The sequence below is a fragment of the Lithobates pipiens genome, unplaced genomic scaffold, assembly GCF_037356315.1.
Source record: "Lithobates pipiens isolate NorthernLeopardFrog02 unplaced genomic scaffold, aLitPip1_a1.2 Scaffold_18, whole genome shotgun sequence".
Classification (NCBI taxonomy): domain Eukaryota; kingdom Metazoa; phylum Chordata; class Amphibia; order Anura; family Ranidae; genus Lithobates; species Lithobates pipiens.
The window spans coordinates 645,869,929-645,895,915 of record NW_027507758.1 but is presented as its reverse complement, the minus strand read 5'-3'; the positions used below and the strand labels follow the sequence as shown (position 1 = coordinate 645,895,915).

Sequence of the window (25,987 nt, the reverse complement as noted above, 5' to 3'; positions counted from 1 at the left end):
ATCAATATCAAGGAATATGGTTTTTCTTCTTTGAATGTTTTATATGGTGATCCGTATAATTTATTCCTTATCATAGCGCTACACATTTATTTTTCTTTTGTTATTCACGCTTTCTTGTCTAGAAGCTGTGTTGGCGGCTTGATAAAGTTTTATCGCCACAGCGCAGTATATATTGAACCACAAGAATAGAGACCCTCCAAAGGTCGCCCAAATACATAGAAGAACCCTGGGGGGGGGGGGGGGGGGGCTGTGTGCATTTTTTTCCTTTGTAAATTTCAGCTCAGCTGCATCACTTTCTGTACATCACAGAGATGTCCCTTCACAGGCATGATTAGGACCCTCCCCCCACCAGGATTAGAACCCCCCCCCCCAGGAATGTTTGACAAATAAGCGTGGAACTACGTGTATCATCACAGGGTGATGCTGTGGATACACAAATAACAATGTGCCAACGTCCCGGTATTGTTTAAAAGACGTTATTTATATGAATCTATGCTCGATGACGGAAACTAAGGAGTCTATTTATAGAAAATGTATTCAATGTGACAAATATTCATTCAACCATTACAAAATCTGGCATTACTGCAGCACCGTAATTTCCAATGATCACCAGCTCCATCTAGTGGACATAATGTGATATTTGTCCATTAGTAAAAATAGTACATTACTGCATTGTGGCCACTAGATGGAGCCAAAGAAATCAGTGTATGACATAAAATACGTCCAATATTCATCACGGTTGGGTGAATGCGTTCAACAAATAAAAAAATTAAAAATAAACCTCTAAGTGTTTGTGAAAGCTAACACTAGAAAATTTACTCAGCCAATGAGAGGTAATGACTCACAACACTTCATCCATGTCTTTGGTGATCTCTGATCTCCTTATCAACTGTTTCTTACATGATGAAGATCAGCCATGGAGTATATCTGAGGTGTATATCAGGGTGTGCTTCTTCCCCACATGAGAGCTGTGATGTCCAGCAACATTCATATAGAAGACATTTCCCGCACTCAAGGCTCTAATACACCTCGAGGGTTGTGTGGGGTCCTTGATGTACAGGAAGACATGACTTCAGTGAGGAACAATTCCCTCAATCAGGACAGGAAAGTGGCTCCTTCCTCGAGTGAGATCTCTGATGTCTGTGAAGATCAGACTTCACTGAAAAACATTTCCCGCACTCAGGACAGGAATGCGGCTTCTCCCCTGTGTGAGATCTCTGATGTATGGAAAGAATGGACTTCTGTGAAAAACATTTCCCACACTCAGGACAGGAATGTGGCTTCTCCCCCGTGTGAGACCTCTGATGTATGGAAAGACTGGACTTCCGTGAAAAACAGTTCCCGCACTCAGGACAGGAATACGGCTTCTCCCCCGTGTGAGATCTCTGATGTGTGTAAAGATTGGACTTATTTGAGAAATATTTCCCACACTCAGGACAGGAATATGGCTTCTCCCCCGTGTGAGATCTCTGATGTGTGTAAAGATGTGACTTCACTGAAAAACATTTCCCGCACTCAGGACAGGAATACGGCTTTTCCCCCGTGTGAGATTTCTGATGTGTGTCTAGACTGGACTTCTGTGAAAAACATTTCCCACACTCAGGACAGGAATACGGCTTCTCTCCTGTGTGAGATCTTTTATGCTCATTAAGCTTGGATTTAAAATGGAAACACTTCCCACACTCAGTACAAGAAAATCTCTTCTCTGTTGGAAGGACGGCCCCGTCCCGCACAGTCTGAGGTTCCTCAGGATAAGAGGAATACGATGGTCCATCTACACTGTGTGGTGCCGGATGGACATTTGAGGTAGTCGGGTTTTCTCCTGGACTATACTGTGTGATGTCCTCATCTTCTACTTTACAGTCTGGAGACAAAGTGAGACAATCCTCTGAGGTTTTCCTCATCTCCCGTCCATCTACTAAAATAGAAAGACAAAGATTATTACTAGACATCAGCTGATTGGTTCCCCTAAACCAGGACTCCGCCCACATCAGGCAGCTTTGTCTCTGAGGATCTTACAATTCCCCCCTCAAGGTAACTAGTAAATGGGTCCTCTGATCTCCTACCAGATCATTTCTTTATTCATGGACCTTAGTCAGAGAGTGAGGAAACAACGAGAACTGTCTTCTATAGGAGTGACAGTGATGAGGGGATTATAGGACGAGTGTCCCCTCCCCCTCTATCACTCATTGCCATCTTCCTAACACAAGAAGTCCTGACCTTCCTTATTTAGTCCATGATTTAGTCATGAATAACAGCGGGGCTGAGCCCCACCAGAGGTCAGAGAGTGAGGATGGGGGGAGGACAACTAAGATGAAGACTGGACTGATCCTGAAGACCCCCATCATTGGGTTATTGACTCCTCCCACATTATCACTTTCTGTTTAACGTTCCAAAGTTTGCGAATGTTATCACATTATTATCACCATGTAAAAGTCTGTGCTCCAATCACATCATCCGATATAAAATGTCCAGCTGGTAGGAAATGGGTGTAATAAAAGAGAATACATATTATGTGTATATATAGCAGTGGGGGGAGGGGAGAGAGCAGAAGTCAGGACTATGTAATGTACAACATATTGTATAAGATACAACAGATAGGACTATATAGTATCAGAATGATGTAATGTACAACATAGAGTATATAGTGCAGGGGTCAGGAGTATGTAATGTAGAATATAAAGTATACAGTGTAAGGGTCAGGACTCATAATATTGGTATTCAGTAATCAGTGGAAGATGAAATGATTACATGAGACAAGTTGCAGAGGTCCCACACCGCTGCCTCCCATCTCCTGAGACTGCACTCAGTGACTTGGGTCTGAGACTATACAGACATATCCCTCCACCCGGCACAGCCAGCAGACAACACAACAAGTAATCCTGGGGGGATTGTTCTGTCAGAGATCTTGTCATACCCGGGTATGGGGCAGAAGACCCAAATCACATACCCCAGGTGCCTAGATCTAGTAACATCTATGGGGAAAATGAACATTTTGCTGCCAGCTGATCCCCAGAATCTCCATAAATCCAGTCTAGATACATAAATTGTGTCGGCAGCACAGAGAAGGAAGATTATCACTCAGTCCCCGCCCTACTCTAGACCAATCAGTGAGCAGTATGGGTGGAGGAATGTATTAGAGCTGCAACTAATTAGTTTGTCTGTCGACTAATCTATTGATTATTTTTCCGATTAGTCATCGACTATACGATTATTATTATTTATTTTTTTTATTAATCTAGTGGTTTTTTTTTTGATTAGCTAATTAATCCTTTGGATAACAAAACATGATAAGTACATAAAAAAAAAAAAAAAAAGGTAAGATAAAAGAATATAATTAGCACATGCATATATATTATATATAAGTATGTAGTTATATTTTTTTATCTTACCTTTTTTATGTACTTATTTTTTGTGAAGTTAAGATAAAAGAATATAAATATATATATATTCTTTTATCTTACCCATTTTTATTTTTCGATTCAGAAGTTCATGACTGTTTATAATTTATTTTTTACAATGCTTTCTTTTTTAAGGGGGAGAGTGTGTGGGGACAGTGTCAGTGTTATTTTTTACATTTTTTTATTTATTATTTATTGCAATTTGTTTATCAGCCCTATTGGGGGGTCTATGGTGAGATATCAGGGGTCTTAACAGACCTCTGACATCTCCCATTTGAGACAGGGAAAGGGATTGGGACAGAGATTCCCCAGTGCCTTTCTCTGCAGCCTCTGCTGCACTGATAATGAATGGAGAGAAGACAGCGGCTTCTCTCCATTCATTAACTGAGACATCGTAATCACAGGAGGTTACAATGTGTCACTTATGTGAATGGACAGTCAGTGGTCACCGACTCTGTCCATTCTGAAAATGAAGGAGCCGGGTTTTCCGGCTTCTACCTCCGCTCTCCATCCTGAGATACCAAGAGGGGGCGACAGCACGGAGGGGGAGAAGAGAGGGGGACGGCAGCACAGAGGGGGAGAAGAGAGGAGGACAGCAGCATGGAGGGGGAGAAGAGAGGGGGATGGCAGCACAGAGGGGGAGAAGAGAGGGGGACAGCAGCATGGAGGGGGAGAAGAGAGGGGGGTGGCAGCACGGAGGGGGAGAAGAGAGGGGGACGGCAGCATGGAGGGGGAGAAGAGAGGGGGATGGCAGCACGGAGGGGGAGAAGAGAGGGGGACGGCAGCACGGAGGGGGAGAAGAGAGAGGGACAGCAGCATGGAGGGGGAGAAGAGCGGGGGACGGCAGCACAGAGGGGGACAGATGCACAGAGGGGGGAGGAGAGTGGGAGACACGGAGCAGGATGAGAGAAGCACCGCGCTGAAAGCCGCGGTGGGGGTGTGGACCTGCAACTCTCACTGTGTGACGCATCGACGCCCTGCACGCACGTTGACATATTTTTGTAGTCGACGTAATTGATTACGTCAACGTGTCGTGGCAGCTCTAGAATGTATTTAGTGTAAATGACCCACCTGTGCTGATCTCTGTAGGAGTGTCCTCCTCTATAAATGTCCCCGTTATTCCATCCTCCTCCATAGACTGCTGATCATCCCTCACATACCTCTCTTCTTCTTCTGATTTCACCTCAAATTCTATATCCATTGGATCTCCACTCTAAACCAAGAAAATGAGAGAGAATATCATCTGTAAGATAGAAGATTTATTATTGTGACATCACATAGAACATCCACACATCATCTCTAGGAGTCCATGTTCTAGATGTTCCATCCCACCAACCTTGTAACAGTGGGGGATGGTGTGATCTTCCTGTGTGGAATCCCAGGAATACAGAGGACGGGGACATCTCTCTGGTGGGTTTCTGTAGCTGGATGACTCCACCATGGTGTCCTGGTACAGATCTTTGTGTTCTTTTAGAGACTCCTCCATCACCCCATCCTCATCATCCTCCTCTTTTATCTCTTCTTTAACCTCAACTTTAGGATCTCTCAGGTTTCCCCTCTGAATATATAATAAAAATGACATCAATGGTAACAATGCAGATAATGTACAGATCCTAATGATACTATCAGTGATTGTTCCTCATCTACCTGATGATGGCGGGGGATGGTGTGATCTTCCTGTGTGGAATCCCGGGAATACAGAGGACGGGGACATCTCTCTGGTGGGTTCCCATTACTGGATCCATCTGTAGGAAACACACACACTGACTGAATACATTGTTTCTATGTGTTTATCAGATGATGGGGGATCTAGGTGGAGCCTCCGTACTGCTCTCTCCTTTACAATAAAGTCTCCTCTTACCCGGTGATGTGAGGGGCGGCTGATTGTCCATCATGAGGTCCTTGTAGAGATCCTTGTGTCCTTCTAAATACTCCCACTCCTCCATGGAGAAATAGACAGTGACATCCTGACACCTTATAGGAACCTGACACACACAATGATACAGTCACCATCCAGACACATCCCTTGTCTGTTACTGGATAATGTCCCAGAATTCCCAGAATCCTCCTCACCTCTCCTCCATCATCTCTCTGGTGACTTCTAGAATCTTCTTTGTATTTCTTTATTCTATCAGGGAGGGAGGTAGAGGCAATGTGATGGTAATAAGATTTCCAGACTTCACAGGAGGAAAACTATAAATCTGAAATAGTAAAATCAAATGATATTCCCAGAATCCTCCACACCTCACCATTCAGGTCTCAATTTTATTAAAGCTCCACTTCAGACTGAGGTATAATTTACCCACACAGAACCCCCACACTATGCAGGATAAAAGCTTGTAGCAGGTATTCTGATGTCATTAAATACAATGCAGGACCAACAGTCCTAGTTTGCTAGTGAGGATGTTCAGGGTCCGCCCACATCCTAAGAGCATCAGAAAAAAAAGAGCTGGATGAGGGGACATTGCTAGGAGAAGCTGTGAAGTCAGTGTGATGTCATAGGACATATAGGCTCTGGATATGGAGGAGAGATGAGGAGGAGATCCAGGAATCAGGATAAAGGTCAGGACAAGCAACAGACGAGCGCATCCAAGAGATGAAGCCGGGGTCACTACACAGAAAATCAATCCAAGGAAACAACAGGCAGGACGAGGAATAGCAAGAAGGAGCTCAGAGACAAATGAGAATATTGCTCAGCCAATGGGAGATGATCTCAGCATGACTTACATAATGAAAGAGATGAGGGGGAGGGGAGGAAGTCACTTATGGTGACCATAGAGACATGGAAATTCAGCTGGTTCAGCAGGGATCGGTCACATTTCCATCCATGTGTGGTCACTGCCGGATAAAAGTCACTCCATCAGCGACTGCAGCCAATAGCTTCATTACTGATCTGTGTATTCTGAGAGCGGAGGAGCGCCCCCCATTGTCAGAATACAATAGTGCAGCGGGGAGGATCCCCCCATCCCCCTCCAATGTGTGGATGGGGGAATCACTTTTTTTCCTCTTATCCCGCTGGATGAACGATAAAACTGAACCATGTATGGCCAGATTTGGAAGGAAGATGAGACATTTCCTGATCTGTACAGCTGAGGAGCAGGAAATGTCTCACTGTCTGTGATTAGCACTGTGCAGTGTTGGCTTCCTGGCGGGATCGGGAATGTGGGGTTTCCAACACACCGGAGCCCATCACTATTTATCATCAACTGATCCTCCTGAAGGGGTTAATCTAGGTTTCCACACTATATATGTGTGTATCATCATCTGCTGGAGATAAAAGACATCACAGTGACTATGGAGGAAGAGGACGGACATGACGGGGGGTTACTGGGTGTAAATAGAAAATAAGATCGTATTACCTCCTCTGCTGCCTCTTCCAGCAATGTCTTCTCTCTACTTCCTCCCGACTCACCTCTCACCCGGAACTTCCTGTCTGTACCTGACATCACTTCTTGTCTGTATCTGACATCACTTCCTGTCTGTACCTGACATTACTTCCTGTCTTCAATAGAGACTTCCTGTCTTCCGAGAGTGGAGCTCTACATTTGACAGGAAATTTGCTTTTTTATTGTTTGTTTAATGAACTTTAATGTAACAAACATTCAATAGACATTACAAACAATGTTTCCAGTCACATCGTCATTTCCTGATGGTATCTGGCTGCAGACTGGAGCTCCGCCCTCCACAGGAGTCATGTGACCTCCACAGATTTTTTCATTTTTTCATCAACTTTAACCCTTTCACTACCAGAGTCTTTTTTTTATCTTTTTCATTTTCTGCACACGTTTAAAAAATCATTGTAGGCCTGAAGATTACATAAAAAAACCCAAAACATGATATATTTTTGGAAAGCAGACACCCTAGAGAATAAAATAGTGGTAAGTTCCAATTTTTTATGTCACACGATATTACCACAAATACACTAAAGTTAATTCTAGGGCAAAGGAATGCAAGGAATTACCCAATTTTGGTAAAATATAAAAGATGAGGTTGCACCAAGTAAATAGATACTCAACATTTCACACCTTAAATTTGTGTGCGCCCTGAATGGCGACAAATTTCTGTACCCTATATTTTCTATAGGGGATGGTTCAAAAGTCCCCTATAGGTCATCAGATTAGTGTTATGGAGGAGGTCTGGTGATAGAATTATCGCTCTCGTTCCGGTGTGTGCAGCGATATGTAACATATGTATCACAATAAATGTTTTCAAGTGTAGGCACCCCGACACTTGTGTTTACATTCATATGTGTGTATATGTGGAGGTGGGGGGCCTCAACTTTTTTTTGGGGGGGAATTTTATGTGCTTTGATGTAACTTTAATGTTTTTGTTAAACCACTTCACCTCTGGAAGATTTACTCTCTTCATGACCAGGCCATTTTTTTGCGATGCAGAATAAATAATATAATATAGTAAATAATAATGCTGGAGATTTTGGAGGAATTATATACAGAAGGAGGCCAAGAGTTTGTTGATGAGACCCCCCCCCCCCCCCCCCCGGCATTGGAGGGAGAGACTATCAATACGAATTTTAGACCGAAATCAAGCTTCTACCTGCACTGGAATAAGGGCAACTTCATACCCACTTTTTATGAGGTTGTGATGGAAGAGTTTAGGAAGATGTGTGATAACAAAGGTTACAAATATAAAAAGGGCCATGAAGTAGGTATGGAGGGCCCTCTGAGCAGCCTGAGAAAGAATTCAGAAATTGTAATTAGAAAAGCGGATAAAGGTGGAGACTTTGTCATACAAGATAGGGATCAATATCTGGAGGAAGCCTTTAGGCTGATTGGTGATACCAACACATACAAAGGACTCCTATGGGACCCTACTGGTAGCTCTAATAACAAGCTTAAATGGCCATTGGACAGGGCACTATTGAATCATGTCCTGACTAAAAGCGAGCATCGATTCCTATGTTCAAAACCTCCAGTGGTCCCTCACTTCTACCACATACCGAAGGTGCATAAGGATATGGAGAAGCCTCCAGGTAGACCAATCATTGCAGGAATTGATAGTCTGACCAGCAATCTTGGTAGTTACATCGACCATTTTCTCCAAGGATTGGTAACCAGCCTGCCATCATAAATAAAGGGCTCGGCCATGCCCTAGAGATTTTAACTGCGTATACATGGGAGAAAGGATACAGATGGTTATCGATCGATGTAGCGTTCCTGTATACATCCATTTGGCATGAATTCAGCCTTAGAGCCGTAGAGTACTATTTGGCGGAAGCACATTTGTTCAACCCTCTACAAGCCCAATTCATATACGAGTGTATCGAGTTTACCTTGACCCACAATTACTTTTCATTTATGGATAGTTTCTTTAGGCAGGTGAAGGGCACAGCCATGGTGGCTAGGTTTACTCCCAGCTATGCAAATTTATTCATAGGGTATTGGGAGCTCAAATATATTTGGGCTAACAACCCATTTGGGAGGAACCTAGTCCTGTATGCACCGTATATTGATGATGTCATTATCATTTGGAAAGGTACCGACGATGAACTGGAAGGATTTCTGGCACATTGTGCAAGGAATACCTTCAGAATCTCATTCGCACATGGGGTAGATGAAAACTACTTGTTCTTTCTAGACCTAGAGCTACGGACCGACGATAATGGAGTAATCCATTCAAGAATTAATTTCAAGCCGAGTGTTGGCAATTCTTACCTTCACTCCCGCAGCCATCATCATCCTAGGTGGATTATGAATGTCCCCTTTGGTCAGTTTTGTAGACTTAGGTGGACTTGTACGCTAAAAATTATTATGAAGAACAAAGCCTGATTCTAAAAAGCAAACTTGAAAGAGAAGGGGTATGAAGATGAGCACATAGAAGAAGCCTTTGAAAAATATCTACAGCTGTATCACAATGTCTGTGCAGGGGGTGAGAAATTGACAAAATATGATAGCGACCAACAACCACAAGTAAGGTTTTGTACTAGATTTAACAACAAAGTCACCATTATACAAAAAATCTTCAGAAAAAACTGGAAGATTCTTGAATCAGACCAGATCCTGAAGACCAGCCTATCGTGACACCCGAATCTAGTCTTTAGGAGACCCAAGGATCTAAGGAGTGTCATTGCCCCAAGTAGAGTGAAGAAGATAAGGACCATAGGGCTAAACAATCCTTGGACCACCATCTTTGACCAAAAAGACAGTTATAGGTGTGGGAGTAGTAATTGTGGCAATTGTGCACATATGTGCCACAGGAAAAAGGAATGTAGTCAGAGTTGATGGCAAGGGCTATAAGATCAAGCAGTTCATCAAATGTGGCACCCCATATGTCATATATGGCCTCCTGTGCGCCTGTGGCCTCACATATGTTGGTCGGACTTCACGGCCAATGAGGACAAGGATGAATGAGCACAGAAGTAATATTTCAACAGAAAAATAAAAATATTTGGTACCAAGACATTTTCAAGGAGGTCCATAATAGTAATACAGACAGCCTCAAAGCTTTTGGAATAGAGGCCATATCAAATGACTTTGATAGTGGTAAAAAGTATCAGATATTATGCACAAAAGAGGCTTTTTGGATTTTTACTTTGGGGACTTTAGCTCCGCATGGCCTGAATGAGGAAATTGAACTGCATAATGTAGTATGACTCTTGTAGTACCCACAGAGGCCCCTAGTACATGTGTTTTAGCTAAGGTGATCCTTTACTCTTACTTTTATCGCTAATCTGGTTTGGGCGTGTGGCCCCCTCTTTGATATAGATATTACCAATAGGGGCTCGGCCCAAACACCTAGTCTGGTCATACCCATGGCATTGAGCTATGTTGCCATGGGGATAGAAGGGCGCATTGAATTTTGGAACTAGATGATAAGCACAATGAGTCTTTTTGCTGCAGATATGGATAAGAGTAATGTGTGTAGATGGTAGGTTTGGATAGGGTAGTTCGATAGTGAGGTTAAAGGTATGTAATAGATTTTTAGAATAATGAATCTTTTTGTAACAATATTTTTTATCTAACAGGATTTGTTTTTATAAAATATATTAGACTAAAGTGGGGTAATGATCTCTCCGTGAAACAATGGAATATAATGACCGTATATTTATTGCTAAATGGATACGGATATGACAATTATGATTACTATGTACATGGAAGCTCCAATATTGCTCCTCCGGTGTATTGTCATTAATTAATTAGCTTAGTTTCATTGTTTCAATGCACAGTGGGTTGGCGGTAATGTGTTCATAGAAGTATCCATTATTGTATTTGTATTTATTAATTTCAGTAGTTGCTGCATACATGCATGTATATGCTTGCATTTGTATTTTTATATATGTACATGTCTATATATGTTTTAATGGTTTTTAGTATTGGTTGTACACAGGTGTATATCTATATACATGTAGGTGTGTGGAGGGTTTTGTACAGGTGTGTATATATGTTTAATGCTGGGAATGCTTTTATGGAATGGTTATGGGATCCCTTTGAACATTTCCATTGCCTTTTAAGAAAACATTTTAAATTATTCTGTAACGACACCCCGAGTATGAAAGGGGTTAAAGCCATTTAGGACATTTCATTTCCGAACCCAAAGGCAGCTACTGAACACTTCAATCAGCCGAACAAGAAACCATATGAATAATTCTCCCCCAAGTACAAGACGAGGCTCTGTATTGAGGTTCAAACAGGAATGAATTTTTATTTTGAGATCTCACACAAATATATACAGCAGGATGAAAGTACAACCTCTGACCAGAAACCTAATTAACATGAGCTAATTATCTAATCCTTTAGACAGCCTAGGTGACTCAGAGACATGACCTTTAGGACAGACTTCACGTCTCCTAGCTCACCAACTATACAATACACATTATCATACTTCTCAATACTGAACTCCTTCATACAATTGCAGAGTTAATTAGCCCAGACAACAATGGCTGAAAGTGAAGCCACACTAGACTCATTTACATTATAGCAGACTCAGGCAGAGACAGGTGGCTGGAATTGACATCAGCATCTTCTAACAGTATTTGTCCCAGCATTATGAATCAGCCACTATTTCTAATATGGCAGATACACGGTTCTTTATTTTCTTGGTCACCCTGCGCCCAAAAGTGACTCCCGTCACATGGCTCCCTCCTTGTGGGACACTCCGGCTTGATGCTGGAGGTTAATAATGTGTCCAATGACACCAGTGCTGGGGGTTAATAATGTGTCTGCTAACACCAGTACTGGGATATAATAATGCGTCTGCTGACACCAGTGCTGGGGGTAAATAGTGTGTTCACTGACAACAGTGCTGGGTTTACTAATGCGTTCGCTGACACCAGTGCTGGGGTTTAATAATGCGTCTGCTGACACCAGTGCTGGGATATATATATATCAAAGGCTCCCGCGCTATATGGCTAAAAGGTGGTAAGAAGGCAAAAATCTGTTCTAATGGGAGCAGCAAACACTCTATGAGTTGACTCTCAATAATGCAGAAAAGGGGGGAGGGGGTTGTGTTGCGCTTCCTTAGTACCAAGAGAACTAATACAGTCAATAAAAAATATATATAAATAAGTGTCAAAACAGAAAGTGCAATAGTGCTTTGTAAACTATAATAACACTTAGTGCTTATGAAAAAAGGTGCATCTGTGCATTACATAAACGGCTAGTATAAAGTGTTCCTGTGCATCACTCAGGTGTCTGAAAATACGCAAATATGTGCTTAAAACCATAAAGTCCATATAACTGGTTAAAAAATGCAATATATAAAGAAATATATGTGATATAAACGCAGTTCTAAACGCAGCAAGAATTTTGTGATCTAAATGTAGAAAAAACATGCAAAACAGATGCAAAAAAACAAAATGCATTCATTGGATTCCTTAAAAATCAATAGCAGCAAAATAATGAATCTCGATAGAGTGTCCCATACATAGTCCAATCGTGCAATTTTGGCCCAGTTGAAGTCCATATGTGACGTAACGCGTAGGAAACCGGAAGTGACGTCTACATCCGAGCAAGTCGCTCACTGATCTGTTGTTAGCTGTGTGCCTGTTTTCCCGTTCCCTCTTGTGAGTAGCTAAAGTTGTTTTAAATAAAATATTCTATTTTAAATACTACACTATGGAGGATGTTTTTTACCTGTCGTTTTGAGCATTTTCGCTGGTAACAACTACAAGGAAAGCGGCACCGTCAGAAGTCCTCTCTGCAGTCCCCCTGACTCTCCCAAGTACCCCCTGCATATTAGCTGTTCTGCTGCATACCTCGCAGCCGTGAGGTAATTATTTAATATAACTAGCACTGGCACGGAACACCATTGGAAGAGAGTTGGCTTGGCACATTGCACCTTACTTGTGTTTGTGATATTGCATCCAAAATTTCACGATTGGACTGTGTATGGGACACTCTATCGAGATTCATTATTTTGCTGCTATTGATTTTTAAGTAATCCAATGAATGCATTTTGTTTTTTTGCATCTGTTTTGCATGTTTTTTCTACGTTTAGATCACAAAATTCTTGCTGCGTTTAGAACTGCGTTTATATCACATATATTTCTTTATATATTGCATTTTTTAACCTGTTATATGCACTTTATGGTTTTAAGCACATATTTGCGTATTTTCAGACACCTGAGTGATGCACAGGAACACTTTATACTAGCCGTTTATGTAATGCACAGATGCACCTTTTTTCATAAGCACTAAGTGTTATTGTAGTTTACAAAGCACTATTGCACTTTCTGTTTTGACACTTATTTATATATATTTTTTATTGACTGTATTAGTTCTTTTGGTACTAAGGAAGCGCAACACAACCCCCCCCCCCCCCCCCCCAGTGCTGGGATATAATAATGTGTCTGCAGACACCAGTGCTGGGTTTAATAATGCGTCCGCTGACACCAGTGCTGGGGTATAATACTGCATCCGCTACCATCAGTGCTGGGGTTTAATAATGCATCTGCTACCAGTGCTGGGGGTTAATAATGAATCCGCTGACACCAGTGCTGGGGGTTAATAATGCGCCTGCTGTCACCAGTACTGTTGTTTTTTAAGTTTGCATGCGGCCCCCATGGGATATGAAAACTTGTCTTGTGGCCCTCAGGCAATTTGAGTTTGAGATCCCTGCTCTAAAGCAAACAATGGTTAACAATAAAACACAATAACGATATGAGATTTACGCAATAAAAACTGAAATATATACCAAAAAAGTGAAAAAACATATATGCTGGAGCAAAGGAGCAATCCATGCACTGACCACACATGCCCCTCATGCTTGGACATACACATTTTTTTTCCTCCTGCAGCACTGCAGGCAAGGATGTTTATATTCGGAGAGCAACACCCTGCTGCTGTCAGAATAAACAGATCAGTGCTGCAGCTGATTGGTGTTCCTGCGAAGTAAATTACAATGGTTAAAGTGTAACTCCACTTTTGTTGAAAAAAAAACATTCCCCTCTGGGTGATCTGTGTACATTGCAGGGATTATAACAATCTTTGTTGCGGATTCCTACCTTTTGTTATTCTGAAGAAATCCCGGTGTGTGTGTCTGTGCCTCTGTTCTAAGTGATTCTAATGGGAGTGGTTTCATAATTAACTGTCAGCTGTGCAGCTGCAGAGCACTAATGAGGAAAGCTGCTGGGCCTGCATCCCTTTAGACGTGTTCCTATTGAAAGTATCTCTCCAAAAAATGAAATTTTTGTTTCAGGTAATGCCTGAAATCTGACTTGTATCTTAGGGCAGACTTCTGGGAAAATTGGTGAGCCAATCACACAAGCAGGAAATGATGTTTCTGGGGAGTGGTCAGTACATACTCTGTGTACAGGACAACTCCAGGTTGCCATATTGCAATGTATTCTCAGAACATTACACTGGCTGCAGATTGAAAAGGAAAGGTCATTTTTAATAACATTCAATTACAATATGATTAGTGTCGCAATTATATGCGCTATATTATTTTTTCTTTATTTGCTTTTTTTTTGCCACGCAAGTGGAGTTACCCTTTAACCACTTCACGCAAATTGCTGTACCCGTACCTCGGTACTTTGACGCTAAATACCATTGTTATGGTAGCAGCTAGCTTACATAGTTACATATTAGAAGAGGTTGAAAAAACACACAAGTCCAACCTATGTGTGTGATTATATGTCAGTATTACATTGTATATCCTGTATGTTGCTGTCGTTCAAGTTATTATCTAATAGTTTCTTGAAACTATTGATGCCCCCCGCTAAGACCACCGCCTGTGGAAGGGAATTCCACATCCTTGCCACTCTTACAGTAAAGAACCCTGTAGTTTAAGGTTAAACCTCTTTTCTTCTAATTTTAATGAGGGGCCACAAGTCTTGTTACACTCCCTTCTGCGAAAACGTTTTCTCCCTAGGTGGCACAGAACCCTGATCACTTGACTCCACCCAAATATATAGGTTCTCCCAGCAGGCCAAGGGATTCAAGAAAACCCCTGCCCATTGGCTGAGATACCCCATATATCCATAACCTGGCCTTGGGTTGCCCTTCTCATATCATATGGTGATCAGGATATTGATCCATACAGACACTATACTAGTAATGGTGGTGATCAGGATATTGATCCATACAGACACTATACTAGTAATGGTGGTGATCAGGATATTGATCCATACAGACACTATACTAATAATGGTGGTGATCAGGATATTGATCCATACAGACACTATACTAGTAATGGCGGTGATCAGGATATTGATCCATACAGACACTGTACTAGTAATGGTGGTGATCAGGATATTGATCCATACAGACACTATACTAGTAATGGTGGTGATCAGGATATTGATCCAAACAGACACTATACTAGTAATGGTGGTGATCAGGATATTGATCCATACAGACACTATACTAGTAATGGTGGTGATCAGGATATTGATCCATACAGACACTATACTAGTAATGGCGGTGATCAGGATATTGATCCATACAGACATTATACTAGTAATGGTGGTGATCAGGATATTGATCCATACAGACACTATACTAGTAATGGTGGTGATCAGGATATTGATCCATACAGACACTATACTAGTAATGTTAGTGATCAGGATCCTATAGCGTGAGAGTGATAGTGTGCGGACAATCTAATGCTAGCTGACCCTGGCACTATCTGATGTAACAAGTGACCCTAATACAGCGATTGGTGAAAAATACTGTACACTGACGCTGTACTAATGGCACTGGTTGGGTGACAGGGGGGATCAAAGGGTGAATGAGGGCAATCAATGGGGTTAAATGTGCCAATCTAAGGTGTGTGGATGTAAAGTGCGGTGATTATACTCACAGTGTGGTGTTCTCTTCTCTTCCTGAACAGAAAAGGACTCGGGAAGAGAAGAAATCACAAGATAGCTCCCCGTGTTTACAAAATAAAACACAGGAGTGATTTGTCATTGGCTGCAGGTGATCAGCAGGGTACGGGGCAAAATCATTGGCTGGGACCTGCTGACAAACTTGTTCTACAGCCAATGACAGTGGAGGTTTCTGGGTGTGCGCGTGCATGGGTGCAGACCTGGAAGAAAGCCATGACATAAAAGTACATTACCAGACCTGTATGAGCCGCTCATCCATTGTATTTTTACAACACTTCATCCATGTCTTTGGTGATCTCTGATCTCCTTATCAACTGTTTCTTCCATGATGAAGATCAGCCATGGAGTATATCTGAGGTGTATATCATGGGGTGCTTCTTCCCCACATGAGAGCTGTGATGTCCAGCAACATTCATATAGAAGACATTTCCCACACTCACTAATACACCTCGAGGGTTGTGTGGGGTCCCTGATGTACAGGAAGACAGGACTTCAGTGAGGAACATTTCCCTCACTCAGGACAGGAATATGGCTTCTCCCCCGTGTGAGATCTCTGATGTCTGTAAAGACTGGACTTCTCTGAAAAACATTTCCCGCACTCAGGACAGGAATACGGCTTCTCCCCTGTGTGAGATCTCTGATGTGTGGAAAGATGGGACTTCACTGAAAAACATTTCCTGCACTCAGGACAGGAATACGGCTTCTCCCCCGTGTGAGATCTCTGATGTATGGAAAGACTGAACTTCTCTGAAAAACATTTCCCACACTCAGGACAGGAATACGGCTTCTCCCCCGTGTGAGATCTCTGATGTATGGAAAGACTGGACTTCTCTGAAAAACATTTCCCACACTCAGGACAGGAATATGGTTTTTCCCCTGTGTGAGATCTCTGATGTTTGTAAAGATTGTACTTCTGTGAAAAACATTTCCCACACTCAGGACAGGAATACGGCTTCTCCCCCGTGTGAGATCTCCGATGTCTGTAAAGATGGGACTTCTGTGAAAAACATTTCCCGCACTCAGGACAGGGATACGGCTTCTCCCCTGTGTGAGATCTCTGATGGCTGTAAAGACGGGACTTCAGTGAAAAACATTTCCCGCACTCAAGGCAGGAATGTGGCTTCTCCCCCGTGTGAGATCTCTGATGTTTGTAAAGATTGGACTTCTGTGAAAAACACTTTCCACACTCAGGACAGGAATACGGCTTCTCCCCCGTGTGAGATGTCTGATGTCTGTAAAGATGGGACTTCTGTGAAAAACATTTCCCGCACTCAGGACAGGAATACAGTTTCTCCCTCATGTGAGATCTCTGATGTTTGGAAAGATCAGACTTCTGTAAAAAACATTTTCCGCACTCAGGACTGGAGTACTGCTTCTCCCCTATGTGAGATCTCTGATGTCTGTTAAGATCGGACTTCCGTAAAAAACATTTCCCGCACTCAGGACAGGAATACGGCTTCTCCCCTGTGTGAGATCTCCGATGTGTGTAAAGACTGGACGTCGTTAAAAAACATTTCCCGCACTCAGGACACAAATATGGTTTTTCTCCTGTGTGAGATCTTAGATGTACCTTAAGATAAGATTTATAACGGAAACATTTCCCACACTCAGGACAGGAATATGGCTTCTCTCCTGTGTGAGATCTTTTATGCGTATGAAGATTGAATTTTAAATGGAAACACTTCCCACACTCAGGACAGGAATACGGCTTCTCTCCTGTGTGAGATTTTTTATGCCTATGAAGATTGGATTTTAAATGGAAACACTTCCCGCACTCAGTACAGGAAAAGCTCTTCTCTGTTGGAAGGACGGCCCCGTCCCGCACAGTCTGAGGTTCCTCAGGATAAGAGGAATACGATGGTCCATCTACACTGTGTGGTGCCGGATGGACATTTGAGGTAGTCGGGTTTTCTCCTGGACTATACTGTGTGATGTCCTCATCTTCTACTTTACAGTCTGGAGACAAAGTGAGACAATCCTCTGAGGTTTTCCTCATCTCCCGTCCATCTACTAAAATAGAAATACAAAGATTATTACTAGACATCAGCTGATTGGTTCCCCTAAACCAGGACTCCGCCCACACCAGGCAGCTTTGTCTCTGAGGATCTTACAATTCCCCCCTCAAGGTAACTAGTAAATGGGTCCTCTGATCTCCTACCAGATCATTTCTTTATTCATGGACCTTAGTCAGAGAGTGAGGAAACAACGAGAACTGTCTTCTATAGGAGTGACAGTGATGAGGGGATTATAGGACGAGTGTCCCCTCCCCCTCTATCACTCATTGCCATCTTTCCAACACAAGAAGTCCTGATCTTCCTTATTTAGTCCATGATTTAGTCATGAATAACAGCGGGGCTGAGCCCCACCAGAGGTCAGAGAGTGAGGATGGGGGGAGAACAACCAAGATGAAGACTGGACGGATCCTGAAGATCCCCATCATTGGGTTATTGACTCCTCCCCCATTATCACTTTCTGTTTAAGGTTCCAAAGTCTGAGGATGTTATCACATTATTATCAACATGTAAAAGTCTGTGCTCCAATCACTTCATCAGATATAAAATGTCCAGCTGGTAGGAAATGGGTGTAACAAAAGAGAATACATATTATGTGTATATATAGCAGTGGGGGGAGGGGAGAGAGCAGAAGTCAGGACTATGTAATGTACAACATATTGTATAAGATACAACAGATAGGACTATATAGTATCAGAATGATGTAATGTACAACATAGAGTATATAGTGCAGGGGTCAGGAGTATGTAATGTACAATATAAAGTATACAGTGTAAGGGTCAGGACTCATAATATTGGTATTCAGTAATCAGTGGAAGATGAAATGATTACATGAGACAAGTTGCAGAGGTCCCACACCGCTGCCTCCCATCTCCTGAGACTGAATACATAGGAGGTTATTTACAAAAGGAAAATCCACTTTGCACTACAAGTGCAAACTACAAATGCAAAGTGCACTTCAAATTGCACTTGGAAGTGCATTCGCTGTAAATCTGAGGGGTGGATCTGAAATGAGGGGAAGCTCTGCTGATTTTATTATCCAATCACGTGCAAGTTAAATTTATGTTTTTTCTTTTCCTTGCATGTCCCCCTCGGATCTACAGTGACTGCACTTCCAAGTGCACTTTCAGGACAATTTCACGTGCACTGTGCGCTTGCAGTTTAAAGTGGATTTGCCTTTAGTAAATAACCCCCATTGTTTCTATGTGTCTATCAGATGATGGGGGATCTAGGTGGAGCCTCCGTACTGCTCTCCCCTTTACAATAAAGTCTCCTCTTACCCGGTGATGTGAGGGGCGGCTGATTGTCCATCATGACGTCCTTGTAGAGATCCTTGTGTCCTTCTAAATACTCCCACTCCTCCATGGAGAAATAGACAGTGACATCCTGACACCTTATAGGAACCTGACACACACAATGATACAGTCACCATCCAGACACATCCCTTGTCTGTTACTGGATAATGTCCCAGAATTCCCAGAATCCTCCTCACCTCTCCTGTCAGCAGCTCCATCATCTTCTTGGTGACTTCTAGAATCTTCTGTATGTTGTGTCTTGTAGGGATCGGGGATGGAGGTGGGGGGATGGTGATGGGATTCTGGTTTCTTGAGGATCTTGTGGTCATATAATGAGACCTCCTTCTTGTAGATTTCTTCATTATTACTGTACAGTTCTGTATTATACAAAGATAAATATCACTCTCCCATAATCCCTCACCTCTATGGTCAGCTTTATATTTATTCTCCAGGGATTGGCCACAATGTTCCAGATTCAGCAAAGGACAGACATCTCCATCCAATGATATGATTACAACGTGGTCAGATTTATAGATCCTTCTAGAAGTCATATAATAGAGTCACTAATGTTTTACTAGTAAGGCTCACTGACCCACCAGGAAATGTTACCCATTTAGTTATTTTCTATATCCAATGCCGCCATCTTGTGCTATAATCAAATATCAGAGTATGTAGACTTTATGTATTCATAGTACTTGTGTGCAGGGCCACTGATAAGGGGGTACCACTGGCTCTGCTGTATGGTACCCGGGCCCTATCAGTTCAAGAGGGGGCCCAGGGAGCCAACATGTCCATCTGAGGCCGCTAAGCTACATTTTGTTGGCTTTCTATCATTCTATGACAGAGCGCTCTTCTCCCACTATATGTAGCTGGGCTTCCCACTCCTCTCCCACTATATGTAGCTGGGCTTTCCATTCCTCTCCCACTATATGTAGCTGGGCTTCCCACTCCTCTCCCACTATATGTAGCTGGGCTTTCCATTCCTCTCCTACTATATGTAGCTGGGCTTTCCACTATATGTAGCTGGGCTTTCCACTATATGTAGCTGGGCTTTCCATTCCTCTCCCACTATATGTAGCTGGGCTTCCCACTCCTCTCCCAATATATGTAGCTGGGCTTTCCATTCCTCTCCTACTATATGTAGCTGGGCTTTCCACTATATGTAGCTGGGCTTTCCACTATATGTAGCTGGGCTTCCCACTCCTCTCCCACTATATGTAGCTGGGCTTCCCACTCCTCTCCCACTATATGTAGCTGGGCTTCCCACTCCTCTCCCACTATATGTAGCTGGGCTTTCCACTCCTCTCCCACTATATGTAGCTGGGCTTTCCACTCCTCTCCCACTATATGTAGCTGGGCTTTCCACTCCTCTCCCACTATATGTAGCTGGGCTTTCCACTCCTCTCCCACTATATGTAGCTGGGCTTTCCACTCCTCTCCCACTATATGTAGCTGGGCTTTCCACTCCTCTCCCACTATATGTAGCTGGGCTTCCCACTCCTCTCCCACTATATGTAGCTGGGCTTCCCACTCCTCTCCCACTATATGTAGCTGGGCTTCCCACTCCTCTCCCACTATATGTAGCTGGGCTTCCCAGTATATGTAGCTGGGCTTCCCACTCCTCTCCCACTATATGTAGCTGGGCTTCCCACTCCTCTCCCACTATATGTAGCTGGGCTTCCCACTCCTCTCCCACTATATGTAGCTGGGCTTCCCAGTATATGTAGCTGGGCTTCCCACTATATGTAGCTGGGCTTCCCACTATATGTAGCTGGGCTTCCCACTATGCAACACCGATCTCAGTAAAGAGCCTCTGCTGATTACAGTGTAAACAGGAAGAGCCATTTATCGGCATTTTCTAACTCGAGTCTGACAGACGCGAGTAGAGGAGAGCTGATCGGTGGCTATCCTGACAGGGTGGTCTTCTCTGATTGATAATCAGCGCAGACCCCCACAGGACCAACAGGGATGCCCACAAAGGACGCCCACCAGGTATGCCACCCTGGACCACCAGGGATATGCCAATCAGTGCACAGGCAGATGGACGCCAATCAGTGATCATCAGCAATGCCTGCCAGTGCCATCAGTGATGCCTATCATTGCCACCCATCAGTGCCACCTTTCATTGCCTGTCAGTGCCCATCCATGCCACCTCATCGGTGATGCCTTATAAGTGCCTGTCAGTGCAGGGCCCCCGATGGAGCAGAAAAATAGGAAAAAATTAAAACACTCCACCTCCTTTGGAAGTTACCTGCTGTATGCTCTCTCTTCCCTTTGACAGCTCTTATATAGGCGAGAGCGTGGATTACATTTTTTAATAAAGGATTAGTCAGAAACAGTCTGTGGTTTTTACTTTTTGACACTTTTTTTGGTAAATGGGTAGGGGTGTGATACCCATTCACATAGGGGGTGTGAGATCTGGGGCCCCCTTTGATAAAAGGGGGCTTCCAAATTCCGAAAAGTCCCTTGGCCCAAAACACCCACCCTCCCGATGTTGAGGGCATGTGGCCTGGTATAGGTCAGGAGGGGGGCGCTAGCTCGTCCCCCCCTATCCTGACCTGTCAGGCTGCATGCTTGTTTAAGGGTCTGGTATGGAGCATGTAGCATGTTCTGTATATGCTGCAAATGCGTCACTTTACAGGCACATTAAGGGGCCCCCAGGAACAATATTTAAAGGAATAATTCATTTTCATTGTTGCACTTTAAGCATCATTAAAATCGCTGCTCCTGAAAAAAACAAAAAAAAAAGTTTTATTTTTATTTTTTTTATTAATACATGTCCCCCAGGGCAGTACTCAGGCCACCATACCCCTTTTAAGACCAATCACTTCCATATAATGACGTTTTTTTCTTTATTTTTTTTTACCGGCACTTTTTTTATTCAGCTGTCAGCGGGGAAACCCATTGACAGTTGATAACTCTTCGGTTGTTAAAGACACCCTGGCCCTGTTCATTAACAGCTAGCTTACACTGTGCCCTGATTGGGCAAAGATTTGCCCAATTGTAACATGACAAAATGTGGGGAATTTCAAGGGATATGAATACTTTTTCAAGGCACTGTACTTTCTTAATGTGAAACCTAGGCTGGCTTTTTTTCTGCATAGAAGATAAATTCTGGGTGAACTTGGGATATGCACACACAAATTTCATCTTCAACTGAAATTAGACAAGGGTGTCACCAGGTCAGGGCACAAGGAGGTCACCATGTCAATTCACAGTGGCGTCACTTCACCAGGGCATGGTACAGGGGAGGTACATCACCAGGGCAAGGGCACAGGGGTGTCACCAGGGCAGGGCACAGGGGAGTCTCCGGGGCAGGGCACAGGGGAGTCACCGGGGCAGGGCACAGGGGAGTCACCGGGGCAGGGCACAGGGGAGTCACCGGGGCAGGGCACAGGGGAGTCACCGGGGCAGGGCACAGGGGAGTCTCCGGGGCAGGGCACAGGGGAGTCTCCGGGGCAGGGAACACGGGGGGGGGGGTCACCAGGTCTGGACACAGGGGGAATGTAGTACTGTTTATTTTCTTACACATGCAGAGCTGCACAGGGAAGTTGCTGGTACATGTCTGTTATGGTGTGCTGATCCCAGCCAGCTCTCCTCTCTCATCCATCCCAGGTGATGTCACACACAAGTGCCTGGGATGGACAGAAGCGGGGGTGGGTTGCCGGTGGGGATCTGTGGGAGTAGAATTAGGATTAGTGGGAGTACAGGTATACGTTACAACCTAGTGTGCATGCACGACTCGTGCATGCATACTAGGGAACCAGGTGACTTCACTTCCTGATTCCCTTTACCGTAGATGGAGGTGTCAACACCCAAGAGCCAAGGGACAGATCGGCTTTGGGTGCTGACATTGCGGACGCCCTGGGCAGGTAAGTGTCCTTACTTTAAAAGTACTATAGCTACTGACTTATTTTTTTGGAGGAACTCGGCTTTAAGGTTGCCTACCCCTGGTTTAGATCAAAGTATATTGATGTGTCAGAATGGCCCAGTCACAGTCCAGACCTAAATCCAATTAAGAATCTGTGACAAGACTTGAAAATTGCTGTTCACAGACGCTCTCCAATGTCTCCATTAGGGATGAGCCGAACACCCCCCGGTTCGGTTCGCACCAGAACTTTCGAACGGACCCCAAATTCGAACGAACTTTAGAACCCCATTGAAGTCTATGGGACTCGAACGTTCGAAATTAAAAGTGCTAATTTTAACGGCTAATATGCAAAATACTGTCCTAAAAGGGGTTTGGGGACCTGGCTCCTGCCCCAGGGGACATGGGTCAATGCCTAAAATGTTTTTAAAAATGGCCGTTTTGGCGGGAGCACTGATTTTAATGACGATTAAAGTAAAAAAAAAGTGAAATATTCCTTTAAATATGGTGCCTGGGGGGTATCTGTAGTATGCCTGTGAAGTGCCACGTGTTTCCCGTGTTTAGAACAGTCCCTGCACAAAATGACATTAAACAGAAATAACATCATTGAAAACTGCTTGCGGTTTTAATGTTATATCTGGTTCCTGCAATATGGTTGAAAACCATTGAGAAAAATGGCATGGGTAGCTCTCCCTGCCCATTACTAGCCCCTTTGGGTCTTGTACGCATATTAAGGGGAACCCCGTACCCATATTAAAAAAAGGAAATGCGCGGGGCCCCCAGGCCCTATATACTCAGAACAGCAGTATACAGGCGGTGCAAACAAGACAGGGACTGTGTAGGTTTGTTGTGTTAAGTTGAATCTGTTTGTAATTTTCAACTGGTACATTTTTAGAGTGTAGCTCCAGTCAAAAAAACTATGTTTAAGCTTTTTGGAAAACATAGGGAAGGGTTATCACCCCTGTATAATCTGTTTTGTCTTTTTTCATCTCACTTGCTGTTGTCTCCTTCCGTTTGCAAGTAGGAGATGTTTGTAAGTTGGATGCTTGAAAGTAGGGGCCTGCCCTATATGCTCTGCAGAAATGGCGGAACAAGGTGTTGGTTTTGCCACAACATTGTAAGCCCTCAAAGTGACTCTTGGTGGGTGCTGGAGCGCCCTGCTCTGAACGATTATATCAAGAATTGTAATTACATGCCATTGTTGAACAGTGGTAGAAAAATTGACCTTTGGTGGTTGTGGTGCTGGTGCCACAACACTATAAGTCCTCACAGTTACTCTGGGTGGGCACAGGAACGGGCCCTCCTATGAAATATTATATCAAGAATTGTAATTACATGTCCCTGTTAAACAGGGGCAGAAAAATTGGGCCTTAGGCACTGGTGCCACCACACTGCAACCTCTCCCATATACTCTAGTTTTATTGCAGGAATTAGCCCTGCTGCAAAGCATTGCATCAAAAATTGTACTTAAACGCCCCTGTTAAACAGGGGCAGAAAAATTGGGCTGATGGCATCACCCAGAACCAGAAATGTTCTTCCAACATATCAGCGGAGGAGGAAGAGGATAGACAATCAACATAACAGGACAGTCACTCAGCATCAGCATAGGCAGTCTTGAAGGGATGTGATATTTCAAAAAAAATTATTCGGTTACATCAGCTTCAGGTGCTTGGTAGCTGTGGGTGATCCAAGACTGATTCATCTTGATGAAGGTCAGTCGATCAACTGAGTCGGTGGACAGGCGCACCCTATGATCAGTAACAAAGCCACCACCAGCATTGAAGGTGCGTTCCGAAAGAACGCTGGATGCAGGACAGGCCAGTAGCTCAATTGCATACTGTGCAAGCTCTGGCCAGTGATCCATCCTCAAGACCCAGTAAGCCAGAGGATTTTCGGTGGGAAAGGTGTCCAAGTCTGACCTTGCCCCTAGGTATTCCTGCACAATGTAAATCAGACACTGGCGATGGTTGCTGGAACCGATCATACCTTGGGGCTGCGGACTAAAAAATTGTCTGAAAGCATCAGTTAGACGGCCACCTTCTCCACCGATCCTTCTGACCGATGCCTCAGCAACACGTTGTTTGTAACCTCCCAGTCTGTGGGAACGTGTTGCACAGACCTTTCTGCAAGGCCTCCCGGAGATGTCTCATCCTTTGCTCCCTCTGCGATGGCAAGATAAGGTCGGCAACCTTACCCTTGTACCGTGGATCTAGGAGAGTGGCCAGCCAGTAATGGTCCCTCTCCTTGATCCGAAGAATACGAGGATCCTTCCGCAGGCTTTGCAGGATCAGGGAGGCCATGCAGCGTAGGTTAGCTGAGGCATTCAGTCCGGAGTCCTCTGGGTCACTAAGGACAACATGATCCGCAGCTACCTCCTCCCAGCCACGTACAAGTCCACGTGTTTCTTTGGACTGTAAATCATCCCTACAAGACTGCTGCTGCTGCTGGTGCTGATGCTGAGTGCCAGCCTCCACCTCCATGCTGACACAATCATCCTCCTCCTCCTCATCCTCTTCCTGTGTGATGGGTGGCACAGCAGGAACACTGTCTGGATAAAGGGGGCCTTGAGAGGCAAGGAAGTCCTCCTCTTCCTGCCTCTGTTCTGCCTCAAGTGCCCTGTCCATTATTCCACGCAGCGTATGCTCCAAGAGGTGGACAAGAGGTACAGTGTCACTGATGCATGCACTGTCACTGCTCACCATCCTTGTGGCCTCCTCAAACGGTGACAGGACAGTGCATGCATCCCTGATCATGCCCCACTGGCGTGGTGAGAAAAAACCAAGCTCACCTGACCCTGTCCTGGTGCCGTAGTCGCACAGGTACTCATCGATGGCCCTCTGCTGCGTGTGCAGCCGCTGCAGTATGGCCAACGTTGAGTTCCACCTGGTGGGCATGTCACATATAAGGCGGTTCTTGGGCAGGTTCAACTCCTTTTGGAGCTCAGCCAGCTGAGCACAGGCATTAAATGATCGGCGGAAATGCACACAGACTTTCCTGGCCTGCTTCAGGACATCCTGTAAGCCAGGGTACCTGCCCAAGAACCGCTGCACCACCAGGTTAAGGACGTGAGCTACACAGGGCACATGGGTCAGTTGTCCCTGTCGGAGGGCGGAGAGGAGGTTGGTGCC

General features: G+C 44.1%; 1 protein-coding gene across 1 annotated transcript in view; it reads right to left on the bottom strand.

Annotated features, from left to right (window-relative positions):
* Positions 1-460: 460 nt before the first annotated feature.
* Positions 461-25,987, bottom strand: part of LOC143989919 (uncharacterized) — a 91,776-nt gene continuing 66,249 nt past the window's right edge. Inside the window, exons 9-11 of the mRNA XM_077490191.1 lie at positions 16,260-16,907; positions 5,177-5,183; positions 461-1,652 (exon numbers count right to left, since the gene is read on the bottom strand). Coding sequence (XP_077346317.1) covers positions 1,092-1,652; positions 5,177-5,183; positions 16,260-16,907 — 1,216 coding nt within the window. The 3' untranslated portion in view covers positions 461-1,091. The remainder of the gene's footprint in view (positions 1,653-5,176; positions 5,184-16,259; positions 16,908-25,987) is intronic.